This window comes from Gymnoscopelus braueri (assembly GCF_963280865.1).
Source record: "Gymnoscopelus braueri genome assembly, chromosome: 16".
Taxonomy (NCBI): Eukaryota; Metazoa; Chordata; class Actinopteri; order Myctophiformes; family Myctophidae; genus Gymnoscopelus; species Gymnoscopelus braueri.
Window position 1 is genome coordinate 9,480,062 of NC_137616.1, and position 23,356 is coordinate 9,503,417.

General features: G+C 40.9%; 1 protein-coding gene across 1 annotated transcript in view; it reads right to left on the reverse strand.

The window, feature by feature from the left end:
* Nucleotides 1-23,356, reverse strand: part of lpgat1 (lysophosphatidylglycerol acyltransferase 1) — a 96,917-nt gene that overhangs the window by 71,449 nt on the left and 2,112 nt on the right. The window contains exon 2 of the mRNA XM_080454150.1: nucleotides 20,147-20,400. Within this exon, the coding sequence (XP_080310276.1) occupies nucleotides 20,147-20,384 (238 nt within the window). The 5' untranslated portion in view covers nucleotides 20,385-20,400. The remainder of the gene's footprint in view (nucleotides 1-20,146; nucleotides 20,401-23,356) is intronic.

A 23,356-nucleotide genomic window follows, 5' to 3' on the forward strand; every position in this document is an offset into this window, starting at 1 on the left:
AAGGTGTTATTAGAGTCGGTCTCAGGTCTAAATGGGTTAAGATAATGTTAAGCATGAAGGATTACTCAACACTTATTAAGTAATAGTTTAAACTCTCCACATCAATTTAAACAATAATAATTATAATAATTGTGGCCAGCCCGGCCGGTGAGCCCCATGGCCCCCTGCTGTGTCCCACTTATAGGTCCCCGATCCACAGTTTGAAAACCACTGGTCTAGCGGTAGAAAGGCTGCAAAGATGCTTGGGAGGAGGGGTGTTGAAGGTACCAGGCTGATGACGGTGAAGAAAGGTGACATTATGTCTGTAGGACATTTTGTCTCCCTCTGGGGTGATTGAACCAGTGGTGGAAGAACTACTGTTTTAACTTGAAGTAGATCTAGCCCAAGGGTTCCGAACCTTTTCAGGCCGCGACCCCCCAAAATAATCATATTTGAACTGACAAGCACCCTGACAAGCACTTGGAATTGTAGGCATTACACTTTGTTTGACTCGGTTCCACAGATAAATGTTCCACAACAAGCTCAACTGTCAAATAAATAAAAAACAACTCCTCGCAGTGCGATGTGTTTGTTTTTGACAGTTTGTTCAAACGGTCTTATAATGTTGTTTATTTCACCCGCTCTATTCTGTCGTTTCTTTTCTCTCCTGCTCTTACTCTACCTCTATCCTCTCTACTCTCACAGAAACTACATGATGGATCGTGTGCAAAAAAAAGATGATTTGTACAGGGCCGCTGGCTTAGCAGTCCAGGCACCTAGGCTCTAAAGTAGCCTGACAGCGCGTCGCGGGTTCAAGTCCCGATCCCGACGGCCTTTGCTGCGTGTCACCCACCATCTCTCTCCCCATTTCCTGTCAGTCTATTATCCTATCAATAAAAGGCATAAAAGCCCCCCCCCCCCAAAAAAAAAGTGCAGTAGAATTATAAAGCATTGAAAAATGGAAATAAAATCGAGAAAAAGTCAAAGTACCTCAAAATTGTACCAATGTACATTACTTGAGTAAATGTACTTAGTTACTTTCCACCACTGGATCAAACATATTCACCCTGTACTACTGCTACAGATGTGACACCTGATCCCCGGCGTGTGAGAGCAGGGAACCTCTCATCGACCCGTCCCGTCAATCCATCCTCTAATCAAAAGTGACGAATGAGAAGTGAAAACATTGATCATGTTCAAGTTCACCCCAGGGGGCCCACACACACAGTCACCTGCTCGTATTACTCATGCAAACTCGTATTCCTGGAACAAACAAGCTTTGCTGTTTCAATCACATGTTACGTAAACACCTAGGATATCTTTGCAGTCGGGGCTGAAACCTTGTATCTCCATATTTCAACGTTTTATGTTTTTTTTCCCTAAATTGAAAGCCCTACTTTGTCGTACAAGCGAAAATAGACGATCTACAAGCACAGTGCGTCATGATGCAACGTGATGGGAGGATCGTGCAAAGGTTAAATTGTTTAACCCATTCAATCATCTCTGTCATTGTAGATTTTTTTTTCTTTTTTAATCGTGAATATCTTTGAATATATATATTTTTAAAGCGAACATTTGTAACTGTCAAATGTCTCAACAAATGTCTTAATCTTTCTGAAAAACTTGTATTTCTATATCAGTGGTGCTCAAACCTTTTCTTGTCAATGACCCCCAAAATGATATATGTTTGGGCTGCAAATCCCCATACAAATATGTTATTCCAGGGACCCCCCCAGAAACATGAAGATTTGAGTTAAAAATTGTTGTTTCAAAAATAGCAGATCTACAAGCTCGTACTATGAGCGAATAGCCAAAGTATAAAAATAATAGTTATACAGTAGCTAAAATCTAAAATGACACAGATGCGTTCCCGGATTAAATGGGTTCAATGTGTATGTGGCTTTTATAAACATTGAACCAATGAAAAGTATTAACAAAGAGCTTGTGACTTAAATAATAACTACATCGTCTTGGACATACAAGGTTTTCCTCCCCGACAGCTACAGTATTATGTTAGGTAGATGTCTGGTTGAAAAGTGCAACCTCACTCTCCCACCAACGTGGTGACGATGCGATTTATGTTACAAGCCTATGTAAGTGTGTCTAAAGGTCTGGTTTCACTACTCTCTCCCATGGCTGCACGGTGTAAATCTAGCCATTAGGGTTTAACCTTTACGCTGCGCCTACAGTACAGTCAAGCATGTCAAGTTCTTCTCTATTTCAGCACCCTTTTAACCCCTTGAACCACAGTGTCCCTATTCTGGGCGTGTTATAATCAGCGGTGGGAAAAAGTACTCGCATCTTTTACTTAAGTAAAAGTATCAATATTGCAGTGTGGAAATACTCTTGTTACAAGTAAAAGTCCGGTAATCAAAATTCACAAAATTCACAAAAGTGCAAAAGTATTGGCATCAAAATATACTTAAAGTACCAAAAGTAAAAGTACTCATTGTGCAGAATGTCTTCTTTCACAAGTTCATAATGTATATAAAAATCTTTTGAAAATAGCAGATCTACAAGCTCACAATGCGTCGCGATGCGACGCATTGCGAGCTTGTAGATCGGCTAATTTCAAATGTGCCGAAATGTATAGGGTTGAAGTGGTTAACACCTTTACCGCCGGGCCCGTAGTTCTACGGGCCGTTAAATCCAACGGTTAAGCGCCGAGCCCGTAGTCCTACGGGCTGCGGTCTTTTCGCGCATGCGCGGTCCGGGTGCACTTTCGGAATTTTTTTGATCCACTTCCGTTTCCGGTTTGATGACAGGAAATAGAATTATTTGGGATCCGGTTTCGACGATCACGCCCGCTCCCATTCTACAGACGAAACTGAAACTCAATTCTCTTCCTGTAGTTTTTTCTCCTCGCATTTCACTGTTTAACGTAATCCGCTCTAACTCAAACATGGATGCCCCGTTTGACACGTGGTTTTCACTGGGAGATACAAGGAGATCTCGCGGATGTAAACAGACCGTTCACGGCTCAATCTTAAGGATTTTAACAAGATCTATGGCGACATGAAAAAAACAAAAAAACAACAAAAACACCTTGGCACTGGTGAGTACATTATGAGATTAACCTCTGGCGGTGGATGTGTTAATGTATGTTTTGTAATAATAATCTAAATCTGCAAAGTAACTAGTAACTAAACCTGTCAAATAATTGTAGTGGAGTAAAAGTACAATATTTGCCTCTGAGAAGTAGGGGAGTAGAAGTAAAAGTATTGAAAATGGGATATACTCCAGTAAAGTAAAAAATCCTCAAAAGTGTACTTAAGTACAGTACTTGAGTAAATGTACTTAGTTACTTTACACCACTGGTTATAATAGGCGAACATTCTATGAAAATGCAAAAATGAGAGCAGACTAGCCAACAACACCAACTCGGGACTCCTGGATCTCCACTCCCTCCTGTCTAGCATCAGGCAGGGTTCCCACACATTTTTAACAATGAATTTTCTAAACTTTTCATAAGTACTTTAACCCATTTCCAGGCCAATAGCAATCATATGGTGCAATAATGAGGCTATATACACCAGTGTTCTATCAATGCACCAAGACAGGCTCGAGCAAAGGTGTCCTGTGACAAACGGAACAGATCTACAAGCTAACAACGTATCACGGTGCAACATACAGTACATGTATGATGTATGTAGATCTATTATATTTGTCCCGTGACGTCCTGTATAAATTAGGCCACACGTATTTCACATAATGCTAGATATGTTTTGGGACATCTTTTCTTTTTTTACACAATCAATAGCCAAAAATTTCCAGGAATTTCATGACCTTTCGAACCCTGATCAGGGTCTTGAGCTCTTCTGCAGTGTTGCTAGGTGCGCTGTCACGCCGCAGTGTGTCTACTACGTAGGTGGCGCACCTCTTTCCCCTCCTACCAGTGCTCTCTATACCAGGGTGCCTGACATAGTGCCCTGCCAGCCTCATCCTGGAACTGTCTGCAACTCGGCAAAAATAGCTGATCTACAAGCTCACAACGCGTCGCAACGCAATACAAACGTGATACAAAGTTTGCCGTGGATCTGCCCAGCGGTTTGCGAGACACACACAAACACTCACATACAGTGTCAAACAGTAAAAAAAATAAAATAGCAACTGTTATTGTTGTCTATATGGTGTAGTAAGTAAGTTGTCCTTTGCGATTTGGTCTCGCTGGCACAAAAGCCTGCATGCACACGTTTAGTGTTCAGACCATGGACTGACTGCCAAAAACACAACCTGTTCATTCAGCACTTCTATAAGCAGAAATATTCCAGGAGGACACACGTCACACACACATTTTTCAAATGAATTTAAAATGCCAAAACAGCTAATATAGCAGACACGTCGCATTGTGACACATGGTGGGCTTGTAGATTGTCTATTTTCATTATTTGTCATAAGTATTACATTTATACATAGGGCTTAAGTGAAAATGCCCCCCCCCCTCTCCCTCCCCTTTAACAAATAAGTAATCACTGCTTTAGTGAAGGATACCAAAATAGAGTTGAAATGTGTTCTTTCAGGGCTGTCTAGCTTTCAATCAATCTGACAAAAGCACTGCTTTAAGTTTCATTTTTGTCAACAACAACTACAAAAATCGATCTGGTTTAGTGAAAAGCTGAATCGTCATAAATCCTGATATTCAATTTTTTATGAAGCCTGATTAATAAATGTGGTGCTGATAGTTTGAATGGAGCTGTGGGTTTATGGAGCATAACACAACACCAATACATTCAGGTTTAATTTATACTTCGTCTGATTTATCATTTATATCGTCTCTGTCGGGTGGAAACCTTGTCCGTGGTATGATATGTCTGAAACTGTTACTTTTCAGGATTCAAAAATAGCAAAAGTAGCAGATCTACAAGCTCAAAACGTTGAGCGTTTGGAGCTTTGTTTCAGGGACCCTCCAGAGGCAAAGATTTGAGTTACAAATGTTCGCTTTGAAAAAAGATCTACAAGCTCATAGAATGGAATAGCCAAAGAAATCTTAAAATGACACAGATGCGTTCCCGGTCTTAATAATGGATTAATTTACGAACAAACACAAAAGTTAGAATATGGAGATAAAGAGGTTTCTGCCTGAAACAGCAACGATATCCTGACTGAATGTCCTGGCCGAAGGGCAAAGCCTTGCCTTGGGTGACCCAGCTGGCACGGTGACACCACTGGGGACCGCGCCACGGATAGAGAAAAACGGAGAAGAAAGGAAGGAGACAACTTGTTGGCCATGTTCAATTTAGGTCTCTTTCCCTGTCCCCTCTGTCACCTCCTCACAATGACAATCAATCCTCTTGTTGAGCGGCACGACACGCCGTGACATAAAATGACACATCTATCACTCTTGAGGGCACACAAGCCACCCCCCCCCCTCCCCCTCCCCCTCCCTGCCCTCGCTGTGTCCCTTTTATCACCACGTCCCTCGGTGGTGGAAAGTAACTAAAGTACATTTACTCAAGAACTGTACTAAAGCTGCAATTTTGGGTTCCTTTTTTCCAATACTTTTTTTTTTTTTCTTTCAATTTTTATCCCACGATTTTGTAACCCCTATTTTTTCACCCTAGTGCCAATGCCTAAGCGTGTAATCCTGGGCACTACCTTCCCTCTGCCAACCTAGGGAGGCCAGGGCCGAGCTCATGCTCATGCCTCCTTCAATGCATGAGAGCCGTCTGACCTTCTTATCACCTGACAGGGGGGAGTTTCCCTGGTTGGACGTAGCGCGTGGAAGGAACACGTTATTCCAACCAGTTCCCTTCCCCTCCATCAGGCGCCCCGGCTGGCCAGGGGGAGGCAGTAGTAGTGACCAGGATTACTGCAAGTTTTTTGTGAGGGTACCTACCCTCGGAGACACGGGGAGAACATGCAAACTCCACACAGAAAGGCCCTTTCGCCAACCCCACCTAGGGTGTGGGCACACTCCAATACTTTAAATACTTCTGCTCAACTACATCTCAGAGACAAATATTGTACTTTTTTTAACTCCACTATAATGATTTGAAAACTTTAGTTTACGAGTTACTTTGTAAACAAAACATGCATTAACCAATTAAGCCATATTTTACACTTCATCTATACACAGTTATGTGTGTGTGTGTGTGTGGTGTGGTGTGGTGTGGTGTGGTGTGGTGTGGTGTGGTGTGGTGTGGTGGGGTGGGGTGAGGTGTGGTGTGTTTGTGTGTGTGTGTGTGTGCACGAGAAAGAGATAAGAAACATGTTGTGAGCTTGTACATCTGCTATTTTTGAAAGATTGACACATTTTGAAATATTTTTGAAAGAAATAGGAGTATTTCTATACTGTGGTATTACTACTTTTACTCTTAAGTAAAAAATACACATTGGAGTACTTCTTCCACCAGCAGTGTGCTTGGTCGGGTTCCGTTGCCATGGAGCCGTAGAGGGACGTTTAAGTAGTATCACAGAGATGGGTCATCTGTCACTTTGAATTCATTAGGGAGCTTGTCTTTGAGAGATGACACAGTTACAGAACGGCAGGGCTGCTGTGTGCGTGTGCGTGCGCGTGCATGCATGCGTGCGTGCGTGCGTGCGTGCGTGTGCATGCGTGCGTGTGCGACTGCGCGTGTCTGTGTGTGCGTGTGTGTGTAGTCGACCTTGGGCACACCTTCCGCTGCCTGCACCAGATCGGTTATCGCCGGTATATCGGTTTGGCTGATATACATACACTCACCGGCCGCTTTATTAAGACACACCTCTCCAACCGCACGTTAACACACATTTATAATAAGCCAATCATATTGTTGTCGGGCATTAACACATTTCCATTATTTTAAATGTTTTTTCCGAAAATTAACACCCTCCTTGATCATACTACAGAGTCACACAAAAGTATCAAAAGTAGCAGATCCACAAGCTCGCGTTTTGAGCTTGTAGATCTGCTACTTTTGAATTTGAATCCTGAAAAGTAACAGTTTTGGACAGGTTTCAACCCCGACAGAGACGATATGGTAGCAACTCAATGCATTTAGTCCTAAATGCATAATTTAGTCCTGTATTTAGTCCTAAATCCCAGTAGATCAGCAGTTTCTGAAATACTCAGACCAAACCCGTTTGGCAATCATGCCACGTTTCTTCGCCCATTTTCTGATGCCTGGTTTGAATTGCAGCAGATCGTCCATATTGTCGCTGTCGGGAAGAAAACCACTTATTTCCATTTTCTAACTTTTTGTGTTTTTTCATAAATTAACCCCCTATACTTGATCACACTACAGCGTCACACAAAAGTATCAAAAAGTAGCAGATCCACAAGCTCGTTTTAAGCTTATCGATCTGCTACTTTTGCTATTTTTGAATTTGAATCCTTAAAAAGTACAAATCTTTGTGTGATAGCATTTTCTTTTTTACTTTAACCACTTGAACCCTAGCATCCCTATTCTGAGGGGAACATTAGCCGAAAATAGCAGATCTACAAGCTTAGATCTTGAGCTTGCAGATCGGCTGGCAAAAAGGTTTGGTGTAGAAGGAAAAACAAGAGCATACCAAGTACAGAGCCAAAGGTCAAGTTTACTAACACCGATGATCTAGTGCTGTCAAACAAGTCTATGATGCCATCTATGAAATCTATGGGTTGAAGACCCCTGCTCTAGTCTAATCCATTAAGATCGGGAACGCATCTGTGTCATTTCAAGATTTCTTAGGCTATTGAATGCATGCATACAGATGCATCATTTTCAGTTCATTTTAAGTTCATTTCCTGCAGGAAATGAACGCCCTACTTCATCATACTACAGCGTTACACAAAAGTAGCAGATCCACAAGCGTGAAACGCGGCGCATGACTGTTAATAATCCATACTTTTTTTTTTGCAAAATGATTAGCTTTCCTAATGGTCTGAACGTTTTCAGACTGTTGCGGTTATGAGATTTTTATGGACACATTTTGAAAAATATGCTCAAAAAAGGTGTTAAATTGTCATTAAATATTTGTATATTAATATTCACAAACACTTAAGACCTTGTTAATAATGCTTAAAAACGAAATTTCTTGATAAAAGCCTTTTTAAAATGTTCATGCTGAAATCTTGAAAAACAAGTTTTCGTGAGAAGTATAAAATAATGTCTATAGCTAAAATCTAAAATGACACAGATGCATTCCCGGATTGAATGGGTTAAATCGTCGATCGCAATTATACAGGACAATTAACATGTCATGATGGTGACAGTGACAGCCCTAGTAATAATACGACCACATTGACAACAGAGGCTGATCCAACACTCTGGGCACAGTGACACAGGAACCGGTTCAGGAGAACAAACAAGAAGTCACAATCACCGTATCACAATTATTTGATCTTATCTCAATTATTTTTGCATAATCCTTAAGGATGTTAAATTTCCATCATTATTTTCCACATCCTTGTCCACACACTTTTAGTTTTTTTGGGGGGGCTTTTCTGCCTTTCTGCCTTTATTCCCATTTCAGTTCAGTAGAGTGTGATAGGAAACAGGGAAAGAGAAGACAGGGGACCGGCTTTGAATGCTGTCAATGCACTGAATGGGACATGATCACGTTTTATCAGACCATTGAATGGGCAAAGTTAGGCGACATACTGACCTACCCGCGATTTTCAGACCATTCATTAGGCGTTATCAGGAGATACTGACCTACCTGTTCTATAGTTCTATAAGTCATCTCCGTCAGTAGGTCAGTTACTCCCGATTACGCCCAATGAATGGTCTAATAAATCGCGGGTAGGTCAGTATGTCGCCTACTTCGCCCATTCAATGTTCTGATTCAACGTGATAACGTCCCTCCCATTCTATGCATTGATAGCATCCGGATCAGGTGGACAGGGAGTGACACGCAGCAAAGGCTGTCTGGCTCGGGAATCGAACCTGCGACACGCTGCCAGGCTGCAGCAGAGCCTATATGTTTGTATGTGCCTTAACCGCTAGGCCATCTGCGCCCCCGATTGTCAAAATCGTAGTGTTTTGACAATTATTTGGCGGCCCACTTGCAATATCCTCACGGCCTGCGAGTGGCTCCTCGCCCACAGGTTGGGAAGCGCTTATCTACTTACAACAACAGACACCTGGACAAACATCTGTCATGTTAATCTACAATACAGGGCGTCAACAACATCCTACATCCTACAGCAGAGACTAATAGTGGTGTCATTTCCTGAAAGCCGCTTCCTCTTTTGCACTTAAACCACGGAACTGTTAACCCATTAAGACCGGGAACGCATCCGTGTCATTTTAAGATTTATTTGGGCTGTTCAAAAATGGCAGATATACAAGCTCATGATGCCGCGCTATTAGCTTGTAGATCTGCAAAAAAATGTGTGCAAATCTTGAACATATACATTTATTTTTAACTCAAATCTTTGCTTCTGGGGGGTCCCCGGAACAAAATATTTTGAGATGGGAGGTCCGCGGACAAATACATACAATTTTGGAAGGTCCTTGACATGAAAAAGTTTGAGAACCACTTGATATTATAGCAACGTACCTTTTTTTTCCAAAAAACTGTTAGGATTTAGAAGACATTTGTAGAATCCCCAGAAGCGAAGATTTGAGTTACAAATGTTCGCTTTAAAAATATATATATATTGAAAGATTTTTTTTAAATAGACAAAGAAATCAAAACATTTCAGATGCGTTCCCGGTCTTAATGGGTTAATGATAAAAAGATAAAAAGGGCCAGTTTAGCAGTAGAACTTGTAGCAAGAAGAAGGACAAGATGCAATGTCACGATGACCCGGCTTCCACAACATGTCTGCTGGGAAACAGATCTTCAGAGTTGAAGGACTACAGGGCCTTGATTAACTAAACTAGGGTTTCAAATAACAGCCGTTATAGTTCAGTGGTTCTCAACCTTCTCAGGCCGCGAAATAATCATTACATCAACTGGGGACCCCCCAAAATAATCATATTTGAACTGGGGACCCCCCAACATAATCATTTTTGAGTTAAGGCATTACATTTCAAAATAATCATATTTGAACTGGGGACCCCCCAACATAATCATTTTTGAGTTAAGGCATTACATTTAGTTTGACTCGGTTCCATGGATAAATATTGTGAAAATAGCCGATCTACAAGCTCACAAGGCGTGTGATCTTGTAGATCAGCTATTTTCACAATCTTTGCCTCTCTCTAAGATTATTTGACAACTTGGCCAATGTTTGAATAGTTTTTATAGTATGGTATGTTGATTGCTTTTGATGCAGTAATGGTCTTTTTTCATTTAATTTCATATATTTTTAAAGGTATTAAAAGTCCTTAAATTGTCACTTTACTGTTATCTGGGGACCCCCCGCCCAAAAAAAAAAACATGTGGGGACCCCCCAGAGGGTCTCCACCCACAGGTTGAGAACCACTGGTCTAGTTTATTAGGAAAGACAAATGCACATGTATGAGCCATAATGTGACTTATATGCCAAGTCGTGTGTTTCATTATTGAAGTATAGGTATTCACTTGATTGACAGATTGGCCACTGCACTGGTATTAGGCAGGTGGTGGGCGTGATCACCGGAGCTGGGGGCGCTGCCACACTGATAATTATTCATGGCTTTCACCTGTTCACAGTAATGTGGGAATTTGGACAGAGAGGGGGTGAGCGTGGGAGCCGTCGTTTTCTGTTGACCGCAAAAATACAGCGACATATCGTCGCAAGGTTAACCACTTTTAGACTGATGTAATGTTACATGGTCAAATTTGTAACACTGTTGTAATGTTACATTAGGTTGTGTAATAAATGGTCAAACCCAAGGATTGGAGTGGACCTGGATTCTTGAGCGTGCGTGTCATACAGTGTCTCTTAAACCATTCAATCCGGGGACGCATCTGTGTCTTTTTAGATTTTGGCTATAGCCATTTTATACTTTGGCTATTCAAAAATAGCACATACACAAGCTCATAGCGCAGCATTCGATCTGCTTTTTTGGGCATGTCATTATAATTGTCAAAAATAGTCAAACGTCCAAATAATACACCACAACGTGTTGTGACCTTGCAGATTGGCTATTTTTGCTATTCGTCATACTAACACTATACAGGGCGTAACCACGTCATAGTAGGCAGACATTCAGTGAAAATAGGCAAACATTTAGCCCAGTACAACCCCCTGGTGACTCCCAGTCAACAAATATGAGGTAGGTGGTTAAGCTCAGCTCACAATTCAATCAATTCTGGACGTGACATTTCTTCAACGTTGAACTCAAATATGAGGTAGGTGGTTAAGCTCAGCTCAATTCAATCAATTCTGGACGTGACATTTCTTCAACATTCAACTTGTCATAATTAGGGTGAGTGGGTGACCGTATTTTCAAAAAAACAAACAAATTTGTCATCCAGCTTAAAACCGGGACACCTGGTCACCGTAGTCATAATAATCAACAACCTGTTGGATGTGAGAAATAATCAACCAACGGCCCACAGGATCAACAAAAGAACAACAGTTTTGCTGTTTGCACATTGGATCGATCGGCTGAGCAGCACAAGAGATCTGAACACCGTCCCAGCAGCTCAGCAAATATGGAATCTGATCTCTCATCTCAGACAGACAAGGCTGGCTTTATCTGCAGAGAATTCTTCTTGCATTACAGATGTACCAGATTTTTTTTTTAACTTAAGACCGGGAACGCATCTGTGTCTGTCATTTTAAGATTTCTTTGGCTATTCAAAAATAGCAGATATACAAGCTGTCCCTGGAACAATATATTTTGATGGGATCAGCGGCCAAAAACATAATTTTGGGGATCCTTGACGAGTAAAGGTTTGAGCACAGCTAAGTTTATAGCAAAAGAAAAATTGAGACATTTGTTGAGACATTTGACAGTTACAAATGTTCGCTTTAAATATTCAAAGATATTCAAAAATAGCTAAAGATATCTAAAATGATAGAGATGTGTTCCCTGATTGAATGGGTTAAGCAAATATCAATGGTTCTGGTATTTAAGATACTCAGAGGGTCAGTGCCCACATACATGTCTAACTACTTCTCCAGAGCCAGTGACACTCACAGGCACAACACCAGAGGGAGCAGCGCCTCCGGTCTGGTACCACCCCAAATTTAGCACAAACATGGGAAAACGTTCATTCTACTACTCTGCCACCATCATGAGGAATGCCACGACATCATCCATTAAACCATGTGAATCACTGGTTTCCTTCAAAAACTGGTCTGAAAAAGCATCTGTTAGAGAACTACAGGTGGAGATAGACCCAAAACAATTTGATTTTTTCTATCAATTACACACCCCATGGAGACTTGAATTCATGGATATTTTTTAGTTTTTGTCACATTCCTAACACAATAATTTGAAGACCGGCAGCGGTTCTGGTAGGAGACACAAAGAGTCTTCTTTGTATCTCCTACCGGAACCGCTGCCTACCGGTCCGCTGGTCATCAAATTATTGGCTTAGGAACAGCGGTGTCGTGGTGATTTTTTTACTGGCAGGGCGTATTTTTATGGCACGCGCACACCGCACGCATTTTATTTTACATTAAATTAGGAAACATGTATATATAGGAAATGCTTTTTAGCTTAGTTTTAGTCTAATACAATACAAATTCAAGGAATGCCATGAATTATAGAGCTGAAACTAAAAGTTTGCTTTGAACGAGTTAAGGGTTAAGGCCCCTGCATGCTACCAAATGAGGTGGTCACCCTATCACCGTTTGTGACCACCGAAACGGTGGTTCAGATACTAGGCGAGTGGTGAATCGCTTATCACCACGGCTCAGTGACGTCATGTTGTAGTTTTCAAACCACCGCGGTGAGAGGGTGATCACCGAAAATGGTAGCATGCGCCCCCCTTCACGAGTATCTTTCTCTTCTTTTCTTTTTGAAGGTGGCTGAGGCATTGTTGCGTGCAGATAGGATACTGGCAGCAGCCCTACTGAAGCCAACATGCCGTGTTGCTTGCTTACCGTGTAGCCTATAGATGTGAGGTGTGAGGAATCTGAGGAAACATTTTCACACTCACTTGTAAACCTGTTATGCAAAGTAGCCATTTGGGTACTTGGCTCGTGAATCTACGGGGGGGGGGGGGGGGGGGCACGTTCTCGCGTGCACTCTGTACCGTGCCGTACCTTGCGCGTGAAAATAAAACAAAAACAAAAAAAATATTCATGACTTCAAGTCTCCATGAGGTGACTAATTGATAGAAATAAAAATATTTTAGGGTTAACTATCCCTTGTGTTAAAATGCTATGCCCTGTTGATGAATTGAATACATAGGACCACAATGGAAACAAGTCCCCTGGACTTTTTTGTGTTATATACGTTATTTTACCCTAAATGTTTTACTGTACCTCCGTGCTGTTTAGACTTTTGACTAATAAAAGTATTGAATCAATCAAAGGTTCCACCTGTCCTGCATGACTGGATCAGTAGATTTCTTACAAGTTTCTAACAAAAAAAAGGCACACTACTGCTCTCAATAAATAAATTATTAACCTATATTTGAGGCAGCCCACCAAAGCTCTTGTTCTGTATTTTGTCTTCTTTGTGCCTGGCAAAGAGCTCTGGCAGCCACACAATGTTGCCTAAATAAATAATAATTTTACTGAGAGCAATAGTGTGACTGTGAGCCATTCTCTCTTTTTTTATGTTAGACGTTGGTCTTGGACTCAGAGAGTGTGTGTGTGTGTGTGTGTGTGTGTGTGTGTGTGTGTGCGTGCATGTGTGCGTGTGTGTGTGTGTGTGTGTGTGTGTTTGAAGATTCTAGGTGTGCCCAGAGCCATGGGTAAGTATGTAAAGTATGTATTAAGTACGTAAGTCAACAGTATTGCCAATGTGTATATTGACACACCTAAACCCAACACAGCCATTATAAAGAACTTCATACTAGGCCCTCTCCTTTGCCTTTCCCCCCCCTCTACACTAATATATTTTCGGCAAGAACAGAACAAAAAAAAGTTGTGCCATTTTTTAATTTTGATCCTGAAAAGTACGTTTTTGGAGCTTACCTTAACTTAGTACACTTAAAAACCACTTGAACACCAGCATCCAGCCATCCATATTCTGGGGAGAACTTCAGCTACAAAACAGCAGATCTACAAGCTCACAACAACACTTTGGGCGAAGCGATCTCCAAGTACACAGAGCCAACTCAGTTCCTGTTTACTAAGGGCTACAAGCTCAAGTGTAGATGTAGATCAGCTATTTTAAAACGTTTTTCAAAATAGTAAAAAAAACGGTAAAAAGGTTTAGGCATATGGCGGCACACAAGACTTCTACAACTTTCAACATGGCATTGGGCATGTCACAAGCGTCACTTGTAGATCGGCTATTTTACTTATATTTTGCTTTTGCAAAACCGTCGTACAAAGTAGTATGGAATGTGTTACTTGTTGCGTAGAACATTGGTTCTCAAAGTGGGGTCCGGGGACCCCTAGGGGTCCTTGGGGGGGTCCCCAGCAAAAGTAGTTAACATATATCACAATCATTTTAACCACTTTATCCATGTATACGTTGGCTATTCAAAAATAGTAGATGTACAAGCTTGTACATCTACTATTTTTTTTACATATTTTGCAAAATGTGAACAATTTTGACTCATTTTGCATTTTTTTTAATTATACTTTTTCTCTTCTGGGGGTCCCTGGCAGAAAACATTTTCAGATGGGGGGTCCGCGGCCAAATATAAATCAATTTGGGGGTCCTTGGCACGAAAAAGTTTGAGAACCGCTGGTGTACAGATGGTGTTTAGAGTTTTGTGCTGAAGCATAGCTTGAATGGCGAATTATCCATCAAAAAGGTAAACAAGTCCCAGGCCAAGCTCCTGTCTGCCATGCTGCAGGCGGGATAATTACATTCAGCAGAATACATAACAGCACTGGAGGCGGCTCGCAGTCATGCCACCTCATTAGTGATTCAAGCACAGTTCTTTCTACTGATCATAACATAGAACCACTGCCGATGCCAGGTTTTTTGGTGTCCAATGCCAATCACAAGTCTGGAGAGTCCTAGATTCCACCAATTACTGATGTTTTGACCAATATGTGTGAAATGCTCAACAGAACAAAGACTTGGGACTCTTTAGGAGTAGTTTTCTCAAGTCTCTGCATCTGTGCAAGACATCACTCTATAAGCCATATCTCCAAAACTGGTGGGTCAAACTGCACTACCACTATGTCATTTGTAGCTATGATTCCCTGCTTTCATATGACATGAAAAACGAAAATAAAAAAAAGCTGTGTGCCGTGGTGGGTCACAATTGATTAATCAATCAAACCAGTAAATAAATATGCTATTTCACCACTTAAGCCCTATTCAAAACATACCAAAAAAATTGAGATACTAGGGTTCAAGTGGTTAACGTAAAAAAAACAAAAACATCCTCTCACAAAGATCCCCCCCGCCCGTAGTAATCTGAGGACCTCCTTGGGGTCCCAGACCCCCTGTTTAAGACCCCTGTTCTAACCCATATAACTCCCGTGGTGACACTTCTCCAGTCCATATTTACATATTATGCACGATAAGGCATATATATATCTCCATGTCACTTTCTGCCTGCAATTTGTTTAACCAAATGAACAGGTCCCGTCACCTACAGAGCACCATTGTGCTGCCTCATGAGCAGACGGTGATAGCTATCCAAAGGCTCTGACTGCGGGAGCGAGAGAGGGCCAGTCCAAACCATGCGTCACTATTATGACAGCTAGCCGTTCATCTAAATTACCTCGCCAGCGTTCAAACTAAATGCTGGAATTCATTACGCGTGTTGTTGTCGGTAAGACGGTACAGTATATTAAAGGTCGGGTCTATAATGCATTATAAGTGCTCTTATAATGCGCTTAAAAGGGCATTACAACACTTGTTATAAATGTTTATAATTCTGCATAATAACTTATAACAAAGACACTTATAATAGCGTAGGTAGGTAGTTATAATGTGCTGTTCCGCTGAGCATAATGCATTATGACCAGTACTTATAATGTCATAAACTTTGTTATAAGGTGTCATACATGATTATTATGAACATTTATAACGAGTGTTATGAAAGGTTATGTGCATTATGATGCGTTATAAATGCGCTTATAATGCATCACCTGACCTAAATATACAGTGCTATCCAAGTGTCTTGACAAAATTAAAAGAAGGCGTGATAGTTTTCGGTTAAGACCGAAAAGGTTTTTTGTGTGAAAGATATAAAGCTGGTAATCATTGCTGAGTGTTTGTTCAATAAAGTGCTGTTCCCATCAAGCACGATGACTATAAACACGTCATTTTAAATGTCATTCTAACTGAAGTGGATAGCAGAGAGTCCACACACCACAACTTTAACGACAAAGGTAGCCGTAAACAGTGATGGAAGAGATACTCATGTTGTCCCATTTCAAGTTTTCAAAATGTATACAGATCTTTTAAAAATAGCAGATTTATAAGCTCGGTGCGACGCGTTGTGAGCTTGTAGATCGGCTGTTTTCAAATAGCCAAAGTATATAAGGCTTAAGTGGTTAATGCACATTTTCTAATAATAATCCAAATCTACAAAGTAACTAGTAACTCAAGTTTTCATATAGTTGTAGTGGAGTAAAAGTACAATATTTGCCTCTGAGATGTAATGGAGCAGAAGTAAAAGTACTGGCCGTAAACGATATAGTATGGATCGCTTTCATGAGCGACGGAAACATCGACAGCCAATCAGAATCCATCAGAAGGACATGTGGGATGCAATCAGTCTCTTTCACCCTCGGAACGGTTCGAACGGAGATGTGGAGACGATTATGAATACCTGACACTAGCTGGTAGGCTATATGGATAATCTATCTGACCGACTCTGATTTTTAATTAGAAGGTGGCGAGTTGTACCTGAGCTTAGTTAGGTACAACTCACCTCCTCATAATTAATCCTTATAATTAATCATCACCTCCTTATTTATTAATTATAAAGGAGCGAGCTGTACCTGAGCTAGTACAGCTCGCCACCTTATAATTATAATAAAGAGTCAGATGATCCATATATCCTATCAAGCTCGTCTTTCAGCACCACTCTCTCTCCCTGTGGGCTCTGACACAGGGAAGAGACTGCAGAGTTGCCAGATTTTGCAAGAGTAACGAGCGGCCAGGTCTACAAAAACAAGCCCAAAAGAAGTGACATGAGCACTTTAAACCTATATACATACATTGGCTATTTGAAAATAGCCAATCTACAAGCGATGCCACGCGTTGTGGGCATGTAGATCTGCTATTTAGAAGAAAAAAAACACTTGGGTCCCTGACACCAAATATTTTCAGATGGAGGTCGTGGATGAATAGTACATATTAATTTGGGGGGTCCTTGACATGAAAATGTTTGAGAGAACCACTGGTTTAAACAACAATAGACAGCAAGCCCCAATAAGCCAATACTTACAAGTGACTTTACAGAAAAACAAGCCCAAAGTTGCTTATAATAAACAGACTTGGCAACACTAGTGCTCACAGCTGGACTGCACAGCGCATGTTTGGTGCCACCGTTTACAAAAATCGTTCAATGTGATGATCATTACATAATTAATTGAAATAAATTAAACTGTGTTTACATACCTACTGAGCGGCCCTAAACAGGGGTCTCCCCATGTCTCCAGCTCTTCAGTAAACAGACATTGTGAGGTTGGTTGCTAATTTGATCCAATCAGGAAGAGAGTACCCATTTATCAGCTTCAATTTCAGTGTTCCGATTAGATCAAGTCGGTATCCCGACCTGAAAATGCATGTCCCTGTTTACATAAGAGCTGGAGACACACAGGGGGACACCCGTTACTGAACAAACACTCTATACTATAGCAGTGATTACTATCAGAATGTATAGAGCTATCTATCTTATTTCGCCAAAATAAATTAAATCAATCATTTACAGCGCCATTCCACAGAGGAACGGTGGAAAAGCGACCTTGGACACGCGGACTGAAGTTTAAATCTTTGTTCCAATAAAAAATTAAAAAAAGGATCAGCAGAGTGGACTTATGGCTGTCACACACAGGCCGTCCTGTCAGAGGAAGGTCACAGGTTTGATCACCGACCCCCCCACAGAATCCATCCATGTCAAAGTGTCCTTGAGCAAATGATGTCACAACCACCACACCGGTCCCCCTATCTATACCGCATCCTAGCTGCTCTGATAATAAATAACAAGCTTTGATGGAAGAGTATTGGAAGAGGACACGTATACAGCATACAGTTGCTGTCGGGTAGAAACCTCTTATCTCCATATTTCAGCGTTTAATGCTTTATTTGTAAATTAACGCCCTACTTCGTCACAGTGTGACGCGTTTGTGAGCTTTGTAAATCGGCAATTCTTTGCTATTTTTGAAAGAATGTCTGTGGGTTTTATAAATATTGTTCCAATTTAATGTATTAACGAGAGCATTTGATTAAATAATAACTACAGTACATGTGACTATAATAATTTATGTCCATTCCACTTTTTTCCCCATTCCCTGAAAAGTAACTGTTTTGGACATACAAGGTTTCCACCCGACAGCGACGACATAGGTATATTAGTGAGTAGAGAGACTGTCTGCTAATTGGAAAGTTGCTGGTTTGCCCCACTGTCAAAGTGTCCATGAGCAGGACACTTGGGGCCCAATCTTGTGCACCGCCTTACCCCTTATCCCTAAACGTATTAGCCATTTTTTTACTATTTAAAAAAAAACATATAGTTCAACTCGGCCTTGCCCTTATCCCTTAACTTTTCTGTAATTTTTTACTATTTTGAAAAACATTTTAAAATAGTTCAAATAGCCAATCTACTAGTTGAACTATTTAAAACAAAATTAAAATATGCCTAATAAGTTTAGGGATAAGAGGTAAGGCGGTGCGCAAGATAGGGCCCTTAACCCCTTAACCCCTATGTACTTCTTTGACCCGAGTCCCCAAGGAGTCTATAGTAGGCCCCCTCCTTTCCTCCCTCTACACCAAGTCTGTAGAGATGGCGTATAAAACACCATGTCATACCTTACTGCTCACCAAGGTCTGTGATAGATATATACTAATGTTGAAGTGAAGATCAAGTGTTCTATAGGCAGAACGCCTTGCATTATTAAGCAGGGAGCCTTGTTGCTCGTCATGTTCAGCACTTAGTAATTTGTAAGCATTTTGCTTGTGGCTCCGCTGCAACCAAACACCCCTGACACGGCAGAATCACTTCACAACATTAAAGCCTTAGAGCTGGGCGGCTGAGCCGAGAGGAATGAATGAGTAAATAAATGAGGTTTACTATGTAAAACTACTGTGAGTTACTATGCATACATGTAGTCAATTATGTCTCTCCTCCGTCAATAACGCCAAGACAACAACTTCCTGTATGTTTCCTGTGTATCCTTAATGACTTAACCCTTTAAGACCGGGAACGCATCTGTGTAATTTTTAGATTTCTTTGGCTATTGAAAAATACCAGATATACAGTACAAGTACAGTACTGTACAAGCTCATAGCGCGGCACCGAGTGCCACGCTATGAGCTTGTAAATCTGCTATTTTTGAAAAATCTGTGCAAATCTTTGAATATATGCTATGTTTTTTGGAGAAAAAAAAACGTATGTTGCTATATCAATGGTTCTCAAACTTTTTCATGTCAAGGACCTCCCAAAATGATATGTATTTGATCCCCATCTCAAAATATTTAGTTCCAGGGACCCCCCCAGAAGCAAAGATTTGAGTTACAAATGTTCGCTTAAAAAAAAAAAAAAAAAAAAAGAAGATATATATATATATATATATATATATATATATATATATTCAAAGATTTGCAAAAATGTTCACGATTTTCCAAAAATAGCAGATCTACAAGCTCATAAAATATGGATAAAGTGGTTACACACAGATCGCATTCCCGGTTTGAATGAGTTAAGTGATGTTTGTTTGTCAGTGAGTGTGCTCCAAAAGCTGGACTGTAGAACTGTAGCCTGTTCATTTTCACCATGGAACACAGGGTGCTACAGACACAGCTAAATTGTTCCACAGCATAATGTCTACACACACACGAGCAACTTGCAGGATGGCCTAGGACCAATTCACCCATTTGCAACCTCATCTTCTTTAGGGTTGGGATCCCGGAACCGGATCCAACATTGAGGAACCGGAATGGATCCCAACCCTAATTATAAGATGGCTCCATGTCTGCCTAATTAAAGTGTCTCAGAGGAGGGTTGTGGACCGTTCAGAAACCTGCCTACCAGTGACCAAAAGAGGAAAGAGCGACCAGGAACGCAAACTCACCCGTATAACCCGCGAGCCAGCCCCACGACGACACCATGGCCAGCATCCACTTGAACATTATTCCTTCCACATGCCAGAAAGCGGCACTGTCCCATATTCTCAGCGGTTGCAGAAGCAGCAGGTAAAAACAGTAGGAAGGGATGGCCACGCAGTTGTTGATGAACATGAACGCGAAGCGAAGCAACGACTTGAGTAGAAGCCAGCCCAGTTTGCGGGCAGCGTCCAGGAGTGGCGCCATCCTGAATGCCCGCCGTCTGTGAAGAGAGAGAGAGAGACAGACAGAGAGAGAGAGAGAGAGGGTCACACAACAACATAAGGGTGCCAGCAGTTGAAGTCATAGTCAATGGTGTAAAGTAACTAAGTACATTTACTCAAGTACTGTACTTAAGTACAATTTTGAGGTATTTGTACTTTATTTGTATTTCCAATTTCCAATACTTTTACTTCTACTCCACTACATCTCAGAGGCAAATATTGTACTTTTACTCCACTGCAATTATTTGAAAACTTTAGTTACTAGTTACTTTGCAAATATCAATTATTATATTATAAAACATACATTAACCACTTTAGCCCTATTTTATACATAGGCTATTTGAAAATAGCCGATTTTCTGTAGTGTGAGTGTAAGCTTGTAGATCTGCTATTTCTGCTATTTTTCTAAAATGTTTGAAAATGTATGAAAATCTTTCAACGTGGAAACGCTGATGGTAATTATGCAAAATAATTGTGACATGCCACCCCCAGCCATGATGTACAAGTGCTGGACCTGACGCTAGTATGGGGACTTATCCCCAATCCAACACTTTATGCTGAATGCCAACTTATAGGGAGGCATTGAGTCTCATTATTATAGTCTTTGGTATGACCCCCACCGGGGGATTGAACCCCAACCTCCCAATCTCAAGGCGGACACTCCAACCACAAGGCCACTGAACAGGTAGTCACAAATGCAACATGCCCATATACGGACCATAAAGCGGGCTTATTTTTTTTATAAAATCATTGATTAATATTTTGGGCATTTCATTATAGACAAACAGCTTTATAACATGTCAAACTTTGTGACACTCTGAGCTTGTATCTGCTATTTTAGATTGTTCAATTACCGTAATCAAAAAGAGGGAATAGGATCGATAGTTGCAGCTGTTCTATTTCCAGGGCTTCCAAACAAGACAAATAACCGGCCGGGCGACATAATAATAAGATGGAGGTGTGTACGTGTGTGTACTGATGTAAACAACCTGTCCTGGGCAAGAAAGAAACAAATCCCTCTGATGATGTAATTAAGTCATAATGACTGTGATTTAATAACATCATGGATGATTTAGTCATTCAATCACTCTTTTAGAAAAAGGCACCGTTTTCTGTCGCTTGCTAACCGCCTTGAGGAAGAGCGGGCCTTTTAAGACCGGGAACGCATCTGTGTGTGTCATTTTAGATTAAATGAATAGCAGTAGATATACAAGCTCATAGCGCGGCACTCCGCTATGAGCTTGTAGATCTGCTATTTTTGAAAAATCTTGAGAATTTGTGCAAACCTTTATATATATATATTTTTTTTAAAGCGAACATTTACAACTCAAATCTTTGCTTCTGGGGGTCCATGGAACAAAATATTTTGAGATTTGTTTGAGATTTTTTTCTTTCTTTTTACACAGGATTTAGAAAACCTTTTTAGAATCGGCCTCAGGTCTTAACCATATTTTGCCAAGTGCTAAATGACAGCTATTCCAACCGGTCCAACATGGAGCCATCATGTAGCATATAATATACGTGTTGAATTGATTGTGAAGGTTGGTTGCTGCTCACGATCACCAACTAGCTCTGGCACAGATTACAGGACACTTCAGTTGAGGCGAGGGATTATATGACTATGATTATACGGTATGTACCAGGAAGACACAACAGATTATAGGACCAAATGTCTTTCCTTACGTGGATTTGTTCCCCTATGCAGACTACTTTCCCACGTGGATTTTACAAAGTAGATTTTACCTGTGTGGATTTGACCTTATCGTGTGGTGGACTACCTTCCTATTCCTATGTGTACCTACTCTGCGTTTCCTTCTCTCTTTTTTTCTTTTTATAGACCAAATCAGCATGACATCACCTCACAACCAAACATGTACTTCCTGGTAGATAACGCTGCGTTGCATTGCAACAGTATTATTCATTAACCTTTATATCTGGTAGAACAGGCCCCGCTGATATTGTTACTGACAATTGAATTAGACATAGATTATTCTGTTCTAAACGTCCACAGGTTGACAAACTAGACAACATAGCTAATGTTCTGGACACTAGACTAGAATAATAAGACATTCTACCTTGGAAATACATGCCCAACTACACACGTTTTGTTTACAAACATTCTGATATGGTCTATACCAGGGGTCTTCAACAGGGGGCCCGGGACCCTTAGGGGGTCCTCAGAGATACCGCCAAGTCTTTGTGTGATAGGGACTTAAATTTTACATTAACCACATGAACCCTTGCATCCCTATTAAGGGGGGGAACAATAGCCCAAAATAGCAGATCTACAAGCTCACAACGCGTCTGCGAAGAGGTTTGGTGTACAGGGAGAAAAAAGCAGACCAAGTACCGAGCCAAAGGTCAAAATTTACAAAGTGTTGAGGGTTTAAATTAATTGTCTGAAAACACACTTTTAACATGAATCCACTATGTAGTGGCGGGGGGGCCTGCTGCTTCATCTCTCTCTCTCAGCTTAAGGGGTCCTTGGCCTGAAAAACCTTGAAGACCCCTGGTCTATAATTCATGTAGACTAATATAACACTAGCACATAAGACTATATATCTATATGTCTATGCTGTTCTAGTGCTGTACCTCATGTACTGAACCTGCTGCTATCTTTTTTTAACATGCACCTTATGTCTGACGTCATGTACAAATATACCTGCTACTTTTTATGCTATATCATGGATGAATGTACATATCGTCTCTGTCAGGTGGAAACCTCATACTGTACTGTATGTCCAAAACTGTTACTTTTCAGGATTGAAAAGCAGCAAAAGTAGCAGATCAAAACGGCGCGTTTCGAGCTTGTGGATCTGCTACTTTTCATGCTTTTGTGTGATGCTGTAGTATGATCAAGTAGGGCATTAATTTACGGGGAAAAAAACAAAAAAAGTCAGAAAATTGAGATAAGAGGATTCTGCCCGACAGCAACGATATCTTTTATCTTTCTTT